At 44.2% G+C, this 21353-nt stretch overlaps 1 protein-coding gene across 2 annotated transcripts in view; it reads right to left on the minus strand.

The window, feature by feature from the left end:
• Nucleotides 1–288: 288 nt before the first annotated feature.
• The window catches only part of akap10 (A kinase (PRKA) anchor protein 10), a 113044-nt gene continuing 91979 nt past the window's right edge, over nucleotides 289–21353 (minus strand). The window contains exons 11-16 of one of the 2 annotated variants that reach the window (XM_055657556.1): nucleotides 19381–19490; nucleotides 15399–15481; nucleotides 13978–14030; nucleotides 10755–10850; nucleotides 10634–10668; nucleotides 289–992 (exon numbers count right to left, since the gene is read on the minus strand). In XM_055657556.1, the coding sequence (XP_055513531.1) occupies nucleotides 10654–10668; nucleotides 10755–10850; nucleotides 13978–14030; nucleotides 15399–15481; nucleotides 19381–19490 (357 nt within the window). In that variant the 3' untranslated portion in view covers nucleotides 289–992; nucleotides 10634–10653. The remainder of the gene's footprint in view (nucleotides 993–10633; nucleotides 10669–10754; nucleotides 10851–13977; nucleotides 14031–15398; nucleotides 15482–19380; nucleotides 19491–21353) is intronic. The other variant, XM_055657557.1, reaches the window with a different exon arrangement.

The following is a 21353-nucleotide window of genomic DNA, read 5'->3' on the forward strand; positions in this document are numbered from 1 at the left end:
TCCAAAGACATACAGGTTTGTAGATTAATTGGCTTCGGTGAAAATGGTAAAATTGTCTCTAGCATGCAGAATAGTGCTGGTGTGCGGGGGGGGGGTGGTTGCTGGTTGGCACGGACTCGGTGGGCCGAAGGGTCTGTTTCCGCGCTGCAAGTCTAAAGCCTAAAGCCACATGCAATTCTGCACAAGGGATTGTCCAGGACACCGAGTACTTGTAGTGGTCACACTGGTTGGGATTTCTCACTTGCAAAGGCTCAAAGAAAATAGAAGAGAAACATAAATGACACCATTCTCAATAATATATGTATTTTAAATCAAACACAATTAAATAGGTATGATTTTAGATTAAGTACAGGAATACTTATGCATCTGAAAACATAGAAATGGTACATAGTACCAAAAACCTAGACACAGCCTTAATTTGCTTGTTTCTGTGATGATCCTCAACCCCAACACAATTAGGTAGCATCTGAGGAACTAATGGCCACTTATCAAATATTATACAGAAACACAAGATTTCCAAACTTTGACAAAAATCATATTATATATAGATTTTTTTTCCACCCTGTGTCACATCTTTTGAACAAAAATATTGAAATTATCTAAGGGCCTGACAATAAAACAGACAGCAACAAACCAATGGAGGAGTGGTGTTTAGAGCACATCACCGCTCTGATATAATAGTCACTTCAAAAGTACTAAAACCAAACAGCCAGAACCCAGATTTGAAGAGCACTTTTAAAATCCTTTCAGTGCAGAAACTTCATGAGAAAACCCTTCATAGATCCCCGACTGGTCATTGAAACGTGTCCTGGAGGTCCTGGAATGCACAGTCTTCTACTGACAAGCAATGGAGTAACGTCAGTCACACTGTGTAGATGACGGCTTTGTGTCAGGGCTGTGTGTGAGCAGGAAGGAGTCCGTGGCTGGGTGTGGAGTGGAGCCACTTGAACAGGAGAATTGCAGCAACCAGGTCTTCCGCTCACTTGTCATAGCTACGGTTAAAAGAAAAAACAAAACGCATCAATCAGCTTCGAAGCCTCCAAAGAAATAAAATGAAGCTTTCCTTTGGGGAAAGTGGAAAACCGATCGATTTTATTATATTTATGTGAGGTTTACAAAGAGTTCCGAGACAATTCAGACTGAAAAACTGGACACAGTGACGCAGCGGTAGAGTCTTGCTTTACAGCGCCAGATGATCTGAAAACTTGCACAGTGACATCAGCATCACAGTAGGTATGGCAACTGCTCTGTCTCCGACCGGAAGGCATTGCAGAGGGTGGTGAAAATTGCCCAACGCATCACCGGTTCCACGCTCCCCTCCATTGAGTCTGTCCAAAGCAAGCGCTGTCTGCGGAGGGCGCTCAACGGGTGCTGCTCTGCACAGAGTTTGCACATTCTCCCTCTCCGTTGCCGACCAGCAGGTCGAGGAACAGCTTCTTTCCGGCCGCTGGATTCTACCTCGGTGACTGCGCACTGGTTTTTTATTCAAATCGTTTGCTATCCCTTCACACTCCAAAGACAATTAAAATGTTTCTGAATAGATCTGAATCTGACAACGGAGTTTGCACGTTCTCCCTGTGAATAGGGCTTTTCTCCTGTGAAATTGTCCCTCGAGTGCAGGATAGTGCTAATGTCCGGGGGGTAATCACTGGCCGGCGTGGACTCGGTGGGCTGAAGGGCCTGTTTCCATGCTGTTTCTCTAAAGTCTAAAGCAAACACAAAGTGTTGGAGTAACTCAGCAGGGAAAGGAGCATCTCTGGCTCTCCAGTGATGTTGCATGACCCGCTGAGTTACTCCAGCAATGTATTCTACACTTCAACTGCTTAAAATGCTTCTTATGCAGTCCTAACAGATTTGTGCCTGGTCTCTACGGACGGCAATCCCATCTGGAAGACCCGGCTCACCTGCCCAGAGGGGAAGGAGTGGGCCCAAGAGGGCAGGTGAGCAGACCGGCTGTGGGAGGGAGTGCACGGCCTCGATGGTAGAGTGGGTCACTGGAGGCCCTGCAGCAGCCTGCAGCTCGGTTGGACCGGGCGCCGCTCCAAGAGGCAGAGCTGAGGACCGGACACGGCCTACTGCGGAGGAGGCCACCATGGCTACGTTTACACAGGCCAACCCTACAACGCTGCCAGGACAACGGGTCTTCATCGTCAGGCCAATAACCCTGCACTTACAACAACTGGGACACGAAAATGGAGCCAAACTGGCGACTCTGTATTCAGTCTCACTGTACTAATCCTATACACTTGTACTGTACCTGAGATGCCAATCTGAGATGCATTTAAGTGCTTATGTAAAGTGATACTTATACTGAACTGTACGCAAAAATGAATTTCACTGTACCTCGGTACACGTGCCAATTAAAGTACCATACCATAACAATGCATCAAACTATACAAATCTGACCCTCCTAACAGTGAAGCCAACTCTCTTTGTGGTTCAAATCAAATGAAATATAGAATATTTAATTTCCCAATGCTTCAATGCTGCTTTTATTGTCATATGTGTGAAGTGACAATGCACAGTGATTTTCTTTTCTTACAAACAGTCCAGTAGAGTATTGCCATACCTAAGCACATCCCCGATTAGCAAATTGTACAGAAATAGTCCTCTGAGCCTGCATGCACGAGGCACCATGTTTTGGTGCCGTTTTCAAAGTCTAGTCCGCGCTCTAGTTGTTATGAGCAGTGACCGTTCCAGGCAAGCCCCAGGCTTCTGCGGGGCCTCCAGCCATCGCCTTCCCTGGATGATTGGATCGAGCAGCGAGCTGATGTCCCTCTCCTCACCCGCCCACCTTTGTGCCGTTGTTGAACCATTGCTGCTGTATCAGTTATTTGATATTGTCATGGTTACATTATTAGCTGAGTGGGAAGAATCAGTGAAAGCCACTGAGCTTGGGAAGTTCTGAAGTTTTACGTCGGCTGTGTGTCACTTCCTTCCTTCAGTTCCTACCTTTTTGTGCATCTGGTGTCTACCCCTTTGACTCAAGACTGGCAAATACCCAGAGAAAACCCATTCGATCACAGGGAGACTGCATAATCTCCGAACATGACAGCACCCATGTTCAGTATCGAACCCGGGTCCTTGGCGCTGTGAGACAACAACTCTACCGCTGTGCCGCCCTTCTCCCCGTGACCGAGTGGATTCCCCCAGTTGCTCTGATTTATTCTTGTTAGAGACACAGTGCGGAAACAGGCCATTCAGCCCGCTGAATCAGTGCTGACCAGCGATCCCCGCACACGCGAACTATCCTACACCCACCAGTGGACAATTTACAATTTCACCGAAGTCAATTAACCTACAAACCTCTGTGTCTTCGGAGTGTGGGAGGAAACTGGAGCACCCAGAGAAAACCCACGCAGGTCACAGGGAGAGCGTACAAACTGTGTACAGACAGCGCCCGTAGTCAGGATGGAACCCGGGTCTCTGGCGCTGTACGGCGACAACTCTACCGCTGCGCCACCGTGACCGCCCTACATCCTCCCACATCGGATAGTCGATGTAACACGCACTCGATCTACTTCACCATGGCTGTTGTTGTTTATTCTAATTCAAGTACATCTTGCAACACACAACTCAGTCAGTCCGTGTACTGGGAAAATTATGCCTGGGGACATGTTATTATTATGGTTAAAAAGCCGAGATTTTTGAGTTGCAACATGATCCATGCACATGGGAGAACCCTCGTGACTGCCTGAGATTCACGTGAAATGCTCAGAAATGTGTTGCAGCCATCAATCTCACGGTGTTCTTGTTTGAAAAACTGTTACCAAAGGTGCGTAGCTTTAAATAGAGAGGCGTGATAGTGACACAGCAGCTGCACAGAGAATCTTAATTTGCTGTTAGTCTTAACTTGCATCAGTGGCGTTAAACGATAGACCAGATGCCGCTTAGTCTGAGCTTCCCGCCTTGCACAATGCTTGTATGCTAACCGCACCGTTTATAGGAGTACATTGTAAAGACAGAAAATGTATTCATTTGTATATCTTCAAAGCAAAACACAGCTTGTAGGGTGGCGCGGTGGTGTAGCAGGAGAGCTGCTGCCTCACAGCACCAGAGACCTGGGTTCAATCCCGACTCTGGATGCTGTCTGTACAGTGTTTGCATGTTCTCCCTGTGACCGCGTGGGTTTTCCCCGGGTGCTCCGGTTTCCTCCCACACTCCAAAGACGTGCAGGTTAATTGGCTTTGGTAAAATTGTAAAACTGTCCCTAGTGTGTAGGATAGTGCTAGTGTACGGGGTGTTCGCTGGTCAGCGCGGACACGGTGGGCTGAAGGGCCTGTTTCCACGCTGTATCTCTAAAGTCCTAACCAGTTCAATCAACTGTCTTTATATCACAAATTGTATGCATTTACAGAAGCTGTTAAATAAGTTCCACCATGTTCATTGTACATTGCATATTAAAACAGTCAGGCAGCATCTGTGGAAAGGGCTAGGTCTTTTTGTCAGAGCTACTGGATGCATCTGGTATCCGTGCACTACGCCTCTTCAGAGTCAAAACCATACAGCATGTAAACAGGCCCTTCGGCCCAACTTGCCCATGCCGACCAAAAAGATTTCACTGTCCGCCTAATCTTGGGGGAATTTTGTATGTTAGAGGTGCATCACTTGGAATGTTGCAGTTTTTGGTTATTCCAGGACAGCTAATCAAATGGGGCGATACAGTGGCGCAGCTGGTAGAACTGTTGCCACACGGCACCAGAGACCCAGGTTCGATTCTGACCTCGAGTGCTGTTGGTGTGGAGTTTGCACGTTCTCTTTGTGACCCCCGTGGGTTTCCACCGGGTGATCTGGTTTCTTCCCACATCCCAAAGATGTGCGGGTTTGTAGGTTAATTGGCCTCGGTAAAATTGCCCCCTAGTGTGTATGGAGTGGATAGGAAAAGTGGGATACCATCGAACAAGTGTGAATGGATGATCGATGGTCAGTGCGGACGGTGGGCTGAAGGACCTGTTTCCATGCATCTCTAAATGCTATGCCATGCAAAAAAACAAGGGGGGAGGGGAAATGAGTGGAACACTTTAAAAACGAGGTGAGTTGATTACAAAATTAAAGAAACTTTACCAGTAGCAAAGGCTTCTGCCATTGCAACAGCACCTCAATTCACTTTTAACACAGTTGTAATTGCCTGGAGTTAAACTGATGAAGTGAGTTTAGGCTTGTTTAGTTTAGTTTAGTTTAGAGATACAGCGCGGAAATCGGCCCTTCGGCCCACCGAGTTCGCACCGACCAGCGATCCCGCTCATTAACATTATCCTGCACACACTAGCGCCAATTGTACATTTACACCAAGCCAACTAACCTACAAACCTGTACATCTTTGGAGTGTGGGAGGAAACCGAAGATCTCTGAGAAAACCCACGCAGGTCACGGGAGCACGTACAAACTCCGCACAGACAGCACCCATAGTCGGGATCGAACCCGGGTCTCTGGTGTTGGAAGGCAGCAACTCTACCTCTTTGAGTGGGGAAGAAAGTATTTTATTGAGATATTAGGTACAAGTGGAACTATTGAAAACTTAAAACAAATGTCGATACATCAGCATTAATATCACTGACCTTGCACGTTAATAATTCACAATCAATATATTCAAATATAGAATATCAGTAGGCATTTTCATAACGGTTCATATAAAACAAAACCTCTCCCAACAAAATACATTATATAGTCGGATGAAGGGTCCTGACCCAAAACGTCACCTGTCCATTCCCTCCACAGATGCTGCCTGACTCACTGAGTTCTGCAACACTTTGTCTTTTGCTACATTAAGATGCACAAGGGAGACAGTTTCTTCCCAGCTGTTATCAGGCAACTGAACCTTCCTACCAACAACTAGAGAGCGGTCCTGAGCTACTATGTACCTCACTGAAGACACGCGGACTACCTTGAATCAGACATCAAAGAACTTTACCTTGCATTAAACGTTATTCCCTTTATCATGTATCTGTGCACTGTGGACAGCACGATGGTAATCATGTATAGTTATTCTATTGACTGTTTACCACTTAACAGGGATGGCACGCTGGTGCAGCGGTAGCATTGCTACCTTTTAGCGCTAGAGACCCGGGATCCATCCTGACTACTATGGGTGACATCTGCATGGAGTTTGTATATTCTTCTCGTGACCGCATGGACTTTCTCCGGGTGTTCCAATTTCTTCCCTCACCCCAAAGACACACAGGTTTGTAGTTTCATTGGCTTCAGTAAGGATTATAAATTGTCCCTAGATAGAGCGCTAGTGTACGGGGTGATCGCTGGTCGGCGCGGCCTCATTGGGCCAAAGGGCCTGTTTCTGAAGTGTATTTCCAAACTAACTACCCCCGTTGGATTGCAACCTTGTACGTATGTTGCAAAGCGTACCTGAAGCTTCGTTGAAAATCTGCCCCAGCCCGTGTGTGTGATTTTGGCGCTGTTTTGAGGGGGCGGGTTTAAAACGCGATTTTCACTAGGCTGTTGCAATCGAAAATGTTCAGCCTAGTAAATCATTAACGAAAAATCGCTGAAAGACCCCGTCGCAAAAGGTAATATTAGTTTTTATGGCCTTGTATAATAGTTATAGTAGTTTAAAAATCACTCTCTAAACCCGCGACCTCTCGCAGCCCCAGGGTTTTATAAAGCAAACAATTAAAGGTATGTACCTTATTTTTACATTAAAAAGGGCTTCTTTAGAACCCTTTATACAAGTTTAATATTGCGAGTAGCTCATTTTGGCCCCATTATATCCCGCAGTATTTTTCTGGGCATTTGAGGGCACAAATCTACCGCAATGTGAACGTTCTAAACCAGCGCGTTCACAGGATCCCACTAGAAAGCTGATTTAAAATGGACTTTAATTTACAGCAATTGAACACTAAATTCCTTCCATTTGGCCTATAAATTAATGTAAATGAGATTTCAAAATCATGTTTTATTGAGAATTATTTATGAATATTATTTGGACATTTGGGCTATTTAAAAATGTTAATCATTTATTAAGAAATGGATAGGTGTTTAGATCTAGTAATTGAAGTTTGAAATTTGCTACACTTGGGTAACTAACTAATTATATGTTTCAATTTCAGGTCATTCAAGTTAGATTATTTTATATTTGTTTCAGAATGGTTCAATCTACGATAACTGAAAATTTAATTCAGTTCTCTTAATTTTTAAGAAGGTTATGGCCTTTTGACAGCACACGATCACAGCTTTTTTGTTATGTCCATAGAAAATCAATAGGGAACAAGATGCTAATTTGCGAGTATGAAAATGGCCATGACCTTTTAAATACTTGAGATATGAAAGTGAATTAGGTGTCAAATTAAACTTCTTTTTATGCTTTATCTGAAGGGATAAATTACAGACTTGATTTTTTAAATCTCAAAATTTTGTAACATTGCTAAACCTTGTCGTGGTCGGGGAGCTCGTGTGTCTCAGTGACCCCTAGAGCTATGTCAGCGGGAGATTCGTCTCCTGTTAGGGTCTCCCATGCTGGACAGGTCGAAGGGCAGAGGCGAGACAAAGAGCGATCCACTGGTCCTCCAGGTTGGAGGTTGAGCACAGGGCTAACAACCCTGTCTCGTAAAACAAATATGTTACGGAAACAGCAACTGAAGGAATCAACACTACTGGGTGGAGGACCTTCGTTGCTGCCCTACATGCCAGGAGGCAAAATAGGCAGTAAGTAAGTAACCTCTAAACTAAACATGCATTTCAGTGTACCTCTGTACACATGATAATAAACTATACTAAACTAAACCTCAGGTACAAATGAGAAGATTTGGATGATAGCGTGACAAATTGAAGTCAGCGCTTTAAATCCTGTGGCACAGGTTGGAAGCAATAAATAAAAATCTATAGTGATAATACAGAGTGGTATCTGAAGACTAAAATCATTTTGTTTGATTTCCTGGCTCAGTGTGATTGGAGAAGGCGATGAAAACAAGAATGGATGATCAATGGTCAAGTATGGATGGTAGGCCGAACGGCCTGTTTCCATGCATCTCTAAATGCCATGCCATGCCAAAAGGCAATAGAGGTGGGGAAGACCCTCTTTTCAGGTGTATCATCCCAACTAGAAACATGGAAAGAATGATAGATAGACCTAGAAAATAATATAGGAGGTGATAAGAAAATTGTTGCAGCTTTCTTATCTTTTTATTCCAATAAAAATATTGTTTTGCAGTCTCAAATATTGGAATTGTAATCAAAACATTTATCAGCTCAGTGTTGACACGAATAAAAAAAAAGAGCTGCTATGGTCAATCACACCTTCTACACAGTGCTCGGTCTGTAGACTCTTGGTTGTGAGAGCATCTCAGCTGCCCATCTGCTATTCTCTGCCTCTCGCACCATCAGTGTATGGTGAAGACCTCCGCCACCACCCTACGCTAAGATTCCTCAATTCCCTGCTAAGCCTTCTACCACTGTTTGTGGAATTCCCTGCCACAGAGGGCAGTGGAGGCCAAGTCACTGGATGGATTTAAGAGAGAGTTCGATAGAGCTCTAGGGGCTAGTGAAATCAAGGGATATGGGGAGAAGGCAGGCACGCGTTATTGATTGGGGACGATCAGCCATGATCACAATGAATGGCGGTGCCGGCTCGAATGGCCGAATGGCCTCCTCCTGCACCTATTTTCTATGTTTCTGTTACCAATTATAAATCTCTGACTCGAGGTCTGAAGAAGGGTCTCGACCCGAAACGTCACCCATTCCTTTTCTCCAGAGATGCTGCCTGTCCCGCTGAGTTACTCCAGCACTTTGTGTCTATCTTTGATGTAAACCAGCATCTGCAGTTCCTTCCTACACATAAATCTATGACCATGAGTTATTGAAATCTCTAACAGAAATATATTAATTTTACGTACATAGCGGCAACTGAATCCAACTGCATGATCGCCAGTCTAGGTTTAGGTTTACTACCATCACATTTAGCGAAGTACACTGAAAAGCTGTTTAGCACGCTATCCAATCCTATCAGATAATCACGTCAAACTCAAGTACAATAGGTAGAGCAAAAGGGGAAGATACAGAGTGCAGAATATAGTTCTCAGCATTGTAGCGCATCAGTTCCAGAGACAGAGTCCAATGTCCGCAATGGATTAGAGGTGAATGGGACAGTACCCTAGCTTACTGAAGGACCGTTCAGGCTTTCAAGCTTCTGTACCTTCTGCTGGACGGGAGCAGGGAGAAGGAATGACCGGGGAGAAGGAGGAATGACTGTGGCGGGACAAGTCTTTGATTATGTTGGCTGTTTTTCCAAGACAGTGTGAAGTGCAGACGGAATCAATCAATGGTGTTTCAATGTTTAAGAAGGAACTGCAGATGCTGGAAAAGTCGAGACAAAAAATGCTGGAGAAACTCAGCGGGTGAAGCAGCATCTATGGAGAAAATGGAGTAGGCGACCTTTCGGGTTGAGACCCTTCTTCAGACTGATGTCGGGGGAGGGGCGGGAAAAAGAAAGGAACAGGTGGAGACTGTAGGCTATGTGGGAGAGCAGGGAAGGGGGAGGGGAAGGAGGGAGAAACGAAGGACTACCTGAAATTAGAGAAGTCAGGAGAAGGTGGCAACGAGGCATAGAGTAATATTTAATCAGGAGTACAGGAGAACTAGTCAGAAAACTACAATGGGGAGGGACAGAGAGGGAAAGCAAGGGTTACATGAAGTTAGATAAATCAATATCCACACACCTGGGGCGTAACTACCCTAGCAAAATATGAGGTGTTGATCCTCCAATTTGCGCTGGGCCTCACTCTAACAGTGGAGGAGGCCCAGGACAGAAAGGCCAGATTCAGAATGGGAAGGGAAGTTGATGATGTTTCAATGGTTATTAGCAAACAAGGGAATTGGGTATGGTGACAAAGAACATTTAGACTCATTTTCTCTCTCCTGTAAAACTAGTATTTATTGCCAACAATGGCTGTGTGCTCAACTGAATGGGCATTACACAAAAATTCCACATTTTGATTCCAGAAGTTGGCATTTTGAAAATACTGAAGTGAGTTATTGGATTCAACAGTCCAACATGGTCATCGCAAGCAGGGGGAGCAAGGAAGTGACCGAGGAAGATAAAATGGAGATGTGATCTTTGGACAGAATTTATGAAAGGGCCATTCTATTACCAGCACATTATTCTCGTTCCATTGTGGGACAGGCAGCATCTCTGGATAGAAGGAATGGGTGACATTTCGGGGAGTGTGAAGAAGGGTCTCGACCCGAAACGTCACCCATTCCTTCTATCTAGAGATGCTGCCTGTCCCCTCTGAGTTACAGTACGATACGACACAATAGAACGTTGTTTTATCCCAGGAGGGAAATTGGTCAGCCAACAATCATAAAACACAACAAATACATGAAACATGAAATTAAAGTGACGAGTGGGAAGTCCAGGATTGAGGATGTGCAAAGATTGGGGGCGGAGAGGGAAGGGGAGTCAGCCTACCTCATGACAGAAGGGGGAGGAATTGTAGTTTGATAGCCACAGAGAAAAAAGATCTCCTGTGGCATTACTCCAGCATTCTGTGTCTGTAAACTAGCATCTGCAGCTCCATCCTACACATTCTCAACACATTAACTGCCGAAAATTCATAAACCATTCAATATTTTCATTTGTTGACATGTTCAATTATCATACTCTCGACTGGTGAAAAACACTTACCCGAGACACAAATGTTTTCTTTATATTCTTGTCCACTGCGAACGACACAACAAATTATTTCAGGAGTTCTTAAAAGTAAAACCGTTAAAGATGTAGTGTGTTAGCACGGCCCGAGCATTACCTTTGTGGACTTGACAAGGAGGGGCTCGCTTTGTGCTTGTTGTATGACTTCATTGACAATCATCTTGGCAATCTTCCATGCCATCTCTTCTTGGGCCTAGAGGAGAAACAACTTTACACAGTCAACAATGACGGGGTTCGAGAAGGCGGAGAACATTGAGCAGAGCACCTTTTAATGCAAACCTCTCCAGTGATAAATTCCTCAAACCCAGCCTGAAGCATTGCACATGAAGTGAATTAGATGTTGGGGCTACATTACAATGGGTTGTACGTGGAACAGTACAGCACAAGAACAGACCCTTTGGCCCACAATGTCATGATGCCAAGACCAATTTATATCTGTCTGCATGTAATCCTTTCATTCCATTTCCTGCATATCCAAAAGCCTCTTAAACACCGTTAAACCACTAGAATCAGTGTGGGCATAAGAGTGACCCATCGATGCAAAGTATGGAACTGGTTAATGGACATTTAGCGGGGATGGAGGATTTATATTGTATATGAATGTCTACGTACAATATAAGATGGGATCTTTAACGGATGGGGATCTGGCAAGGCAGTAAGGAAATCAAACCGGTTCTTGGAACATATATGCAGAATGGCAGTGGGACACAGTCCAGGAGGTGACAGCAAGTCTGTAAAAGTCATCGATGTAGCTGTGCTCCTGTGCAATCCCGACATCCCAGGAGCCGCACGGTTGCGTAGTCGTAGAGCTACTGCCTTTCAGCGCCAGAGACCCGGGTTCGATCCCATCTACGGGTGCTTGTCTGTATGGAGTTTGTACATGAACCATTCTACATTTCCATATCAAGAGCAGGGGCAAGAATAAAATGTTTTGAAAATGTTTTATCATGCTGTCTTAAAGTATAGGCTGGAATTCTAAATGTTTGATCAATCTTTAGCCACGATGAAAAAGGTTGGGAACCACTAGTTTAGAGGAATGTGGGCCAAACACGGCAAATGAGACTAACTTAGATGGGGCATCTTGGTTGACATGGACGAGTTGGGGCCTAATGCCGTGCCATATGACTACAAACTCTACCTACATTATATTTTGCCTGCCATTGGGGGCCCTGGATTATTTTCAGAAACGAATGCAAACTTACGGATAAAAACCAATCAGGAACAGTGAATTACTTTGAGCTGGACAAAAATGCTGGAGAAACTCAGCGGGTGAGGCAGCATTTATGGAGCGAAGGAAATAGGCAACGTTTCGGGTCGAAACGACCCGAAACGTTGCCTATTTCCTTCGCTCCATAGATGCTGCCCCACCCGCTGAGTTTCTCCAGCATTTTTGTCAACCTTCTATTTTCCTGCATCTGCAGTTCCTTCTAAAACAATTACCTTGAGCTATTGGGTGTCATTTGTGCGTGCGTGGCGAGCCCAAACTCAGTAGAAACGTAACATTGTAGAGTCATTGAGTTATACAGTGTGGAAACAGGGCCATCGACCCAACTTGCCCACACCAGCCAACATGTCCCAGCTACACAGTCTTAAGGGGTTGGACAGACTAGTTGCAGGAAGATTGTTTTGGGATTTAGGGAAGTCCAGGACAATGTAGTTTACAGCTTAAGGATTTTAAATCCTTTGAGATACAAGAACTTTTTTTGGAGTGGTGAATCTCTGGAACTCTCTGCCACAGAGGGTAGTTGATTACAGTTCATTGGCTATATTTAAGAGGCTCTTAGATGCACGTCGCTAAGGGGAAGGGGGTGGAGGTCATGGGTACGGGATACCGAGTTATTGATCAGATTTCAGATTGAATGGCGGTGCAAAGGGCCGAATGGCTACTCCTGCACCTAATTTCTATGTTTCTATGTTTAATACACTATTCCCACCTACTCTCAAGGGAAAGCTTTTTGGGGGGGGGGGCATCCAGGATTTTGAGGTCTGACTGTTTCTGAAATGGGATGCATGGCCAAAAAACAGTTTCAAACCACTGGAAGGGTCCAACAATATATAGAATGGTTTAATAAAAATGTGGGAAAAAACATGGCCCTGATATTAGATATTAGACAATAGACAATAGGTGCAGGAGTAGGCCATTTGGCTCTTCGAGCCAGCACCGCCATTCAATGTGATCATGGCTGATCATCCCCAATCAGTACCCCGTTCCTTGGTATTACCGTTCCTAGGTATTAGATATGAACAATGGAAATTCAAAGCTCATGGCTGTAAATAGAAATAAAATGATTACCCCAGACTTTGCTCTTGAGGTGTATGCCATTAAAGTTGAATGAGATTCTTGATTAGTGCAGGTGTCAGAGGTTATGGGTTGAAGGCAGGAGAATCGGGGTTGAGAGGGAAAAATAGATCAGCCATGATTGAATGGCGCAGAATTGATGGGCCGAATAAACTAATTCTGCTCTTAGAACTTATGAGATCTCAATTTTCTTCTGTAGATTTGAGATTCTTTAAATTCATACTGCAAACGAGAACAAAAACGACACAAGCAACCCCTCCTCGGTCTTTTGCCAACATGCAACTCCCATGTCTATCATTGATGATTGATCAGTTGGCCAGGAAGATTAAAGTTGTCTATTTGATTGTTTAGAAGGATTGGTTTGTCTGTCAATATAGCTACCATTTCACGTTACATTTCTTTTTCTTTTTTTAAAATATATATTTTATTGGAAGCAGTGGTACAAAATAACGTGACAATTTTACAGCTCTGGCACAGCTTCAATTTTAACATTTTTCAAACCGAACATTAAATTAAAAAGAGAAGAAAGAGAGAAAGGAAAGAAAGAAGAAAAGAGAGGAGATATGTCCGTCGACCCACCCATGTGCCCACTCACCCAGCCCTACGATCAGTTTCGAATTTGAGTTCAACCTGTATTGCTCACAAAATTCAATAAAAGACCATATTTTTAAAATTAGTTCTGGTTTATCATTCAAGACAAACCTAATTTGTTACATTTTCTGATCACAGGCACAGGTTTGTAGGTTAATTGGCTTGATATAATTATAAATGATCCCTAGTGTGTAGGATAGTGTGATCACTGGTCAGCAGGAACTCAGTGGGCTGAAGAGCCTGTTTTCACGCAGGCAGTGATTAACTGAGTCCGTGATAAATTCTAATCCTGTGACTTCACACCCATCACCTGAAACAGTCCAACAGACCTGACGACTGCTTGGCAAAATTACACGTTACTAACGTTCCTTAGTAGTAAATGGACACATTTAAACATTGATTTGGTTCTTTGATTAGGTATAACATTTACCTCATCAGTGCTTCCTTGTACCCATTTCTTCATAGCTTGTGAGAACATGGAACCTGTTTAACATAATTAAAAAAATGAGGTTAATACTATTGTTTTCCTTCAAATGACATTAGAGAGACGCAGTGTGGAAACAGGCCCCTTCGGAACCCAAGCTCACACCAACCATTGATCACCCGTACACTAGCACCATCCTACACACTAGGAACAATTTACAGAAACCAATTAACCTACAAACCTGCACACCTTTGGAATGTGGAAGGGAACCAGAGCACCCAGAGGAAACCCACGTGGTCACGGGGAGAATGTACAAACTCCATATCACCAGCACCCGTAGTCATATCACCAGCACCAGCGGCTCAGAGGAAAGCGCTCCAGAGGGCCATTGACAACGCCCAGAGGATTGTCGGCTGCCCTCTCCTTACCTTGGAGGACTTACACAGTTCCCGCTGCACCAAAAAAACCCAGAATATCATAAAGGACATTTCCCACCCCGGACACTCCCTGTTTGAACTGTTGCCGTCAGGCAGACGGTACAGATCTACAAGGACAAGGACGAACAGACTAAAAAATAGTTTTTACCCCACAGCTATAAAAGCACTAAATGTAGCCGCCAAGGAACGCAGGGGCGATACAGACTAAGGGACTGTGGTAACTGTGAAATCAACAGAAGGATGGAGGGTTGGGTGTGTATGCGTGCTTTGTTCGTGATATTTATTTAGTTGTTTATCTTTATTATTTTACCGTGTATGTATCGTTAGCTTTTAGAAATGTTTGAATGGTGCACTGACTGGCTGACATTTTAAATTTCGTTGTACATGGTCCATGTTACAATGACAATAAAGAAACTATTCTAAACTATTCTATTCTATTCAAGGTTGAAGCTGGGTCTCTGGTGAGGTAAGGTAGCAAATCTACCACTGTGCCGCCTGGGATTTTATTTTGTCTCCTGTTGGGTGGGATGAGTTGCCAGAGCAGGTAGTTGAAGCAGGTAGTGAAGCATCATTTAAAAGACATTTGGATAGGAAAGGTTTAGAGGGCCAAACGCGGGCAGATGGGACTGGTGTAGATGGGGCATGTTGGTCGGCATGGGAAGGTTGTGCTGAAGACCCCGTTTCCATGCTGCATTACTCTATTTTGATCATTTCTTTCTTTAAAGGCTTTTTGGACAACACAGAGATTATTTATCAGGCTTTTGATTTTTGTTAACATGAAGAGTGTACACTGCTGGACCGTAAACATGAAGACAGATTTCTCTATGGAATGCTCGTAATAACAATCTGTACTCATATAGTGCCTTTTATGAAGTAAAAACATCTCCAAGCACTTCCCTGGAGCATTAGGAGCACAATCAGCCCAAGACAGACATTCATGATAAATCAGGGAGCTCATTCCCACATGAAAACAACCAGGGCGAACATTACCTTTGGATTTTTTGACATCTGGCTCCGGTTCAGACTCTCTTATAAACTGGCCAAGTTCATTTATCTTTCCAAATGTCATACGCCTACGAAAATAAATCAGAAAAGAATTCTTACACAACTGACAGGAACCTGTTATAACAATTTACTGCCTGCTCTTCACATTCTTGCATGCTTGGAAGTAACGATGACAAAACTCTGGGTGGCACCCAGATTATTGCTGACAACGAGAACCTGAAATATAGGCTAAAGTGGAAAATAAACTTGCAACCCAATGGTACAAACATTGAATTCTCCAATTTAGTTTAGTGTAGATACAGTGCAGAAACAGGCTGAAGAAGGGACTCGACCCGAAACATCGCCCATTCCTTCTCTCCAGAGATGCTGCCTCACCCACGAATTTACTCCAGCATTTTGTGTATACCTTGCGGAAACAGGCCCTATGTATAGACACCTACGATGTTTTTGTTTTATGTATATTTTTTATTCCGAATACATTTTATTTTTGAAAAAGGTATATAAGATCTAGAGGGCCCGACATGGTGGATGATCGGCTGTTTTCGCTTGAGGGAAAGTAAAAAAACAAGTGATTAAAGCTACAAAATGCGAAGCTGGTTATTTAAAACTGAGGTACATAGAGATTTCTTGGAGTGCGGTGAATTTTAGGCTTTTTAGAGATACGGTGTGGAAACAGGCACTTCGGCCCACCGAGTCTGTGCCGACCAGCGATCCCTCCGTCCACTAACACTATCCTACACGCTAGGGATAATTTACAATTTTTACCGAAGCCAATTAACCTACAAACCTGTGGGTCTTTGGAGTATGGAAGGAAACCGGACCACCCGGACGAAATCCATGTGGTCATGGGGAGAACGTACAAACTCTGTACAGTCAGCACCCTTTGCCAGGATCGAACCCAGTTCTCTGGTGCTTTAAGGCAGCAACTCTACTATCCCACAAACAGCTCTCCTTCCCCCTCAAAGCCCCCCCCCACCACGTTTCTTTCTCTCCCCCCCCCCCCCCCCCCCCCCCCCCCCCCCCTCCTCCCCCCCCCCCCCCCCCCCTGAACCCCCCCCCCTCCCCAGATCTTTCACTGGCTTCCAGCCCAGCCTCACCACCTGCATCCACTCCATCAGCTACACAGTTCACAACTTCTCTATCCCCGAGCCTTACAACTCGCAGCTCTTGGGCTCACACCTGTCCTTTCATCTTTGTCCAACAACCTGCCTATCTTCCCCCTCACCTGTGTTCACCTATCACTTGTGATGCAAGGAATTGCAGATGGTGGTTTTAACAAAAGATAGGCACAAAACACTGGAGTGACGCAGTGGATCAGGTAGCATCTCTGGAGAAAATGAATAGGTGACATTTCAGGTCAAGACCCTTCATCAGACTTAAGAGTCGGGAAAAGGAGACGAGAGAAATAAACGGTGATGCAGAGAGATGTAGAACAAAAGAATGCAAGATATGCAAAAAGTGTCGATGATCAGGATAGGGATTGTTGGTCCATTATTGGCTGTGGAATAGGTGATAACGAGTTAGTGAAACTCAATAGGATGACAGCGAAACTAGTATGACGAATAGGGTGGGGAGGGACAGAGAGAGAGGGGATGCAAGGGTTACTTGAAATTAGTGACATCAATACTCATACCATTGGGTTGCAAGCTGCCCAAGTGAAATACGAGGTCCTGTTCCCATCACTAGTCCTACCCCCGACATCTTTCTTCCCCCCCACAACAATCAGTCTGAAGAAAAGTCTGACCCAAAACGTCACCTATCCACGTTCTCCAGAGATGATGCTTGACCTGTGAGGTACTAAAGCACTTTGTGTCTTTCTTAGGCTAAAGTGTAGGTGGATATAATTCACAGTTACATAACAAAGTGCAGCTTCGTTGATTATTTTCTCCTCTTTTGCACTCTAAATATTCATTGATTACCTACCCTACCTGGATCGGGAACCGCTCCAGTACATCACGAGCGCGGACTGGACTTTATAGACTTTTTGTAAACGGCACCAAAAGATGGCAACTCGTGCATGTGTGAGCTATGCAAAAAGAATACCACTATGCAGTGCATACATGACAATAAAGCACCACTGAACCATTGAATTGGGTCCCATTTAATTTTCCTAACTGTTGCACAAACGATCATCTTTTTTTGAGGAAAGGTCTCGACCCGAAACGTCACCCATTCCTTCTGTCCATAGATGCTGCCCGTCCCGCTGAGTTGCTCCAGCATTTTGTGTAGGTCATCTTTTTATGTGCATTCAGTCCTTCAGTCTTAGTCATGATATGTCAGGTGAAAAATAGATGATCTTTTGTGTACAATAATTAGGAACGTCAAATGGAACCCATTTCAATAAATATTTAGAGCTCAAGAAAGGAATAAAATCAATGAAACAGCATGTTGTTACGCAAGCTGCACTTTAGCTTATTCTGAAAGCCGTCTGTCATTTGTGCCTTAAGAACTCTGGTGCCTCTGAGTAAATTGCAGGAGCTTTATTGTAAGCCATTTTCAATAAAACATTAATATTCATCCCCACAAGATTCGCATGTCTGTTTGGAGGTGTGAATAACAACCCAATTTGGGAGATAAAATGAGAGAACTTCGCTTGACACAGGTTTGCCATTTGTCCAGTAAACTATTTTTGCCCTGTTCAATGTCACATTACCTAAGTTCTTCCGTCACGTCATTGTTGACAGTCAAGGTACCTTGGAGGACAGGGGGGTGGTCAACATTGTTGGAAGAAATGTTTCAAATACCTCTCAACTGTGATTGGCCTTGACGGTTGTGCCCTCAACTATTCCCCTTCCCCTCCCTTTTCCCATCCACACCCCCCCTTACTCTATCACCCACCTCCCCATGTCCCCACCTATTCACACCTATTTCTCTCCTCCCCTCTTCCTACATTACCTCATCTGGCTTCACAATTCGCAACTCACTTTCTGTTCTAATCTCTGGTCTGGCTTTTGTTCCCACTATCTGCTTATCAAGACACCGATGTTGATCTGCAATCCTGCATGCAAACACCAAGAGAAGTGGCCTTTTTCAACCGACTAAAACTTTTGACTACATCTTTCACGGTCTGTGCAAGACTCTCCTTGGCTGCCCGTAGAAATTTGTCTCCATCTACCTATTGTACTGGAGGTGGACTTGATTGTACTGGTCTATAATGTTATCTGATCCGACTGGATAGCATGCAAAACAAAGGATTTCACCCTACATGTGACAATGATAAACCTGGACCTAGAATGTGCTTCAAGGCACTACAGAGATACCACCAACACCTCCTTCGTGAAATCCTCCAAATCCACAGAAGGAAAAGCAAATCAATTTAGCATCACCAACATGGCCAGCATTAAGACATCAATTCTACTTAGTTTGCTTCGTTCTGGGACCTTGTTCGTTGCATGACACTATTTCAAGCTCCTTCATCAGAGGACATCATCAGGTGGTCAAAGGATAAGAAGTTGTGTGGGGAGGAACTACACATGCTGGTTTAAACCAAAGACTCAAACCATCTCAGCTGGTCAGTCTGCATCTCTGGATAAAAGGAATAGGTGACGTTTCAGGTCGAGACCCTTCTTCAGACTGTGGGTCAGGGGAAAGGAAAACGAGAGATACAGACAGTGATATAGAGAGATATGGAACAAATGAATGGAAGACATGCCAAAAGTAACAAAGATCAAGGAAAGGTGGAGCCCACAATGGTCCATTGTTGGCTGTGGGCCGGATGGAAAACTGGGCAAAGTGGACCTGCCTCCAAGAGGCACGTATGTCCCATCTATGGAAAAGCCCACATTTCCTCCATCAATTGCCTCCTTACGCAGCAGATCCAGAGTGAAAGCCATGCTCGATCCCGGCAGACTGCCCAAGCTGACCAGACTATTTTTCTGTCACATCTCACCTTGACTTTGACAAGCATTCAGCGACAAGACGGCAAAACAGAATCTGATCGGCCTCGACATCTGCAGCAGTGACTCACCCTGCGAAAGTCCGGTGGTATAAAGATTCCGGCTCTAAGCTGGCAGCATCCACCACTATTGCTTCATCAAAGTTCTTTAAGATTTTTACTGCCGCCTTTCTGACACCATGCTATTTAAAAAAAATAAAACACAAAATTAGTTTCACCATTGAAGCAAAAATTATACTGCATGGCATTCCCCCACCGGCTGGTGCAGTTACAGGGGAACTTATATATTGACCAAAAAAAGGGTAAAAATCGTACAGAACAAAATTTGCACATATGATACAACTTGATTTATCCCAGGAGGGAAATTGATCTGCCAACAGTCATAAAAACACAAAACACATGAAACATGAAATTAAAGTGATGAGTGGAAAGGATTGGGGATTATAAATGCAGTTTATCCAGATAAATCATAAAACAGCAAAAAGCATTGTTTTGTAACTGCTCATGTTCATATCACGGAGAATGGCAGGGGCCTATTGTGTTAAATGACTTATTTCTATTAGCCATCCAGTCACTAATTTCACCAGGTCAGGCAGCATCTCTGGAGAACATGGACAGGTGATGTTTTGGGTCGGGACCCTTCTCAATCTGAAGAAGCAATGAATCAGTCTTGACCCAAAACGTCACCTATCCATGTTCTCCAGAGATGCTGCCTGACCCGCTGAGTTACTCCAGCTCTTTGTGTCTATCTTTAAAGCAATGAATCAGTATGAAGGAGGTTCCCGACCCAGAACGTCACCTATCCATGTTCTCCAGAGATGCTGCCTAATCCTTATCATGCAATCCATACATTGTAATGGCTCAGTTGTAATCATGTATTGTCTTTCTGTTGACTGGATAGTAAAGGGCCTGTCCCACGTGGCAGTCATTTGCGTGTCACGCAGATGGTGCGCAAAGATTTTGTACATCACAAAATCCTGCGACGCCGCGTTTCACTGCTCATGTCATCGCGCACCATGCGCGCATCACGTGAATGATGTTGCGTAATTTACGTGCAAATGACGGCCAAGTGGGACAGGCCCTTAAGCAGCAAAAGCTTTTCACTGTACCACGGTCCACGTACAATAAACTAAACTCAACTGAACTGATCCAGCACGGAGTATGTTTTTTTTTTTGTAAACTGGCAGCTGCTGTTCCTTGTTTCTACATTCTACCTGATCAGTCAGGCATTAGGCTTCAACCTTAACCTGAAATGATTTCCAAATTCAAATTCAATTACCTCTTCCAGTGGGACTTGTTCATTAATGCCTATTTTGTTAAAGTCTTGAGAAGGTTTGTGCTGATGATTAACCCAAGGTCAACCACGCACAGATTCTTCCTTCACACAACACCAATAAAGACTGATTGATTGAGTTGATTGCAAGGTACAGCATAGAATCCGGACACAAACTATCAATCGCCCATTCACACTAGTTCTATGTTATTCCACTTTCGCATCCACTCCCTACACATTCAATGCTACATAAGTGGGCACAGAGGCGCAGCGGTAGAGTTGCTGCCCTACAACTTCAGAGACCCAGGTTCAACCCCGACTATGGGTGCTGTCTGTACGGAGTTTGTACATTCTTCATGTGACCGCGTGGGTTTTCTCCATTTCCAGTTTGTGGGTTAATTAGCTTCTGCAAATTGTGCCTCGTGTGTGGGATAGATCTAACGTACGGGGTGATCGCTGGTCGGCGCGGACTCGATGGGCCAAAATGCCTGTTCCCACACTGTATCTCCAACAACTAAAACTACAATTCAATTCAACTTTAATGTCATCGCACAAATACAAGCATCAGTACAACGAAATGCAGTTTTGCGTCAGTCCGTAGTAGCTGTACATAAAGAAAACAAAAAAAAATAGAAAGAGGGAAGATACAGAATAATCAAGAAATACAGAATAATTAAACAATGGGGACGGAGGGACTAAAACATTTAGTTGTAATTGTATCGAGGCTAATTAATCTACAAACCCACGTTTTCGGAATGTAGAAGGAAACCAG

Source organism: Leucoraja erinacea, chromosome 28 (genome assembly GCF_028641065.1).
Source record: "Leucoraja erinacea ecotype New England chromosome 28, Leri_hhj_1, whole genome shotgun sequence".
Lineage (NCBI taxonomy): Eukaryota > Metazoa > Chordata > Chondrichthyes > Rajiformes > Rajidae > Leucoraja > Leucoraja erinaceus.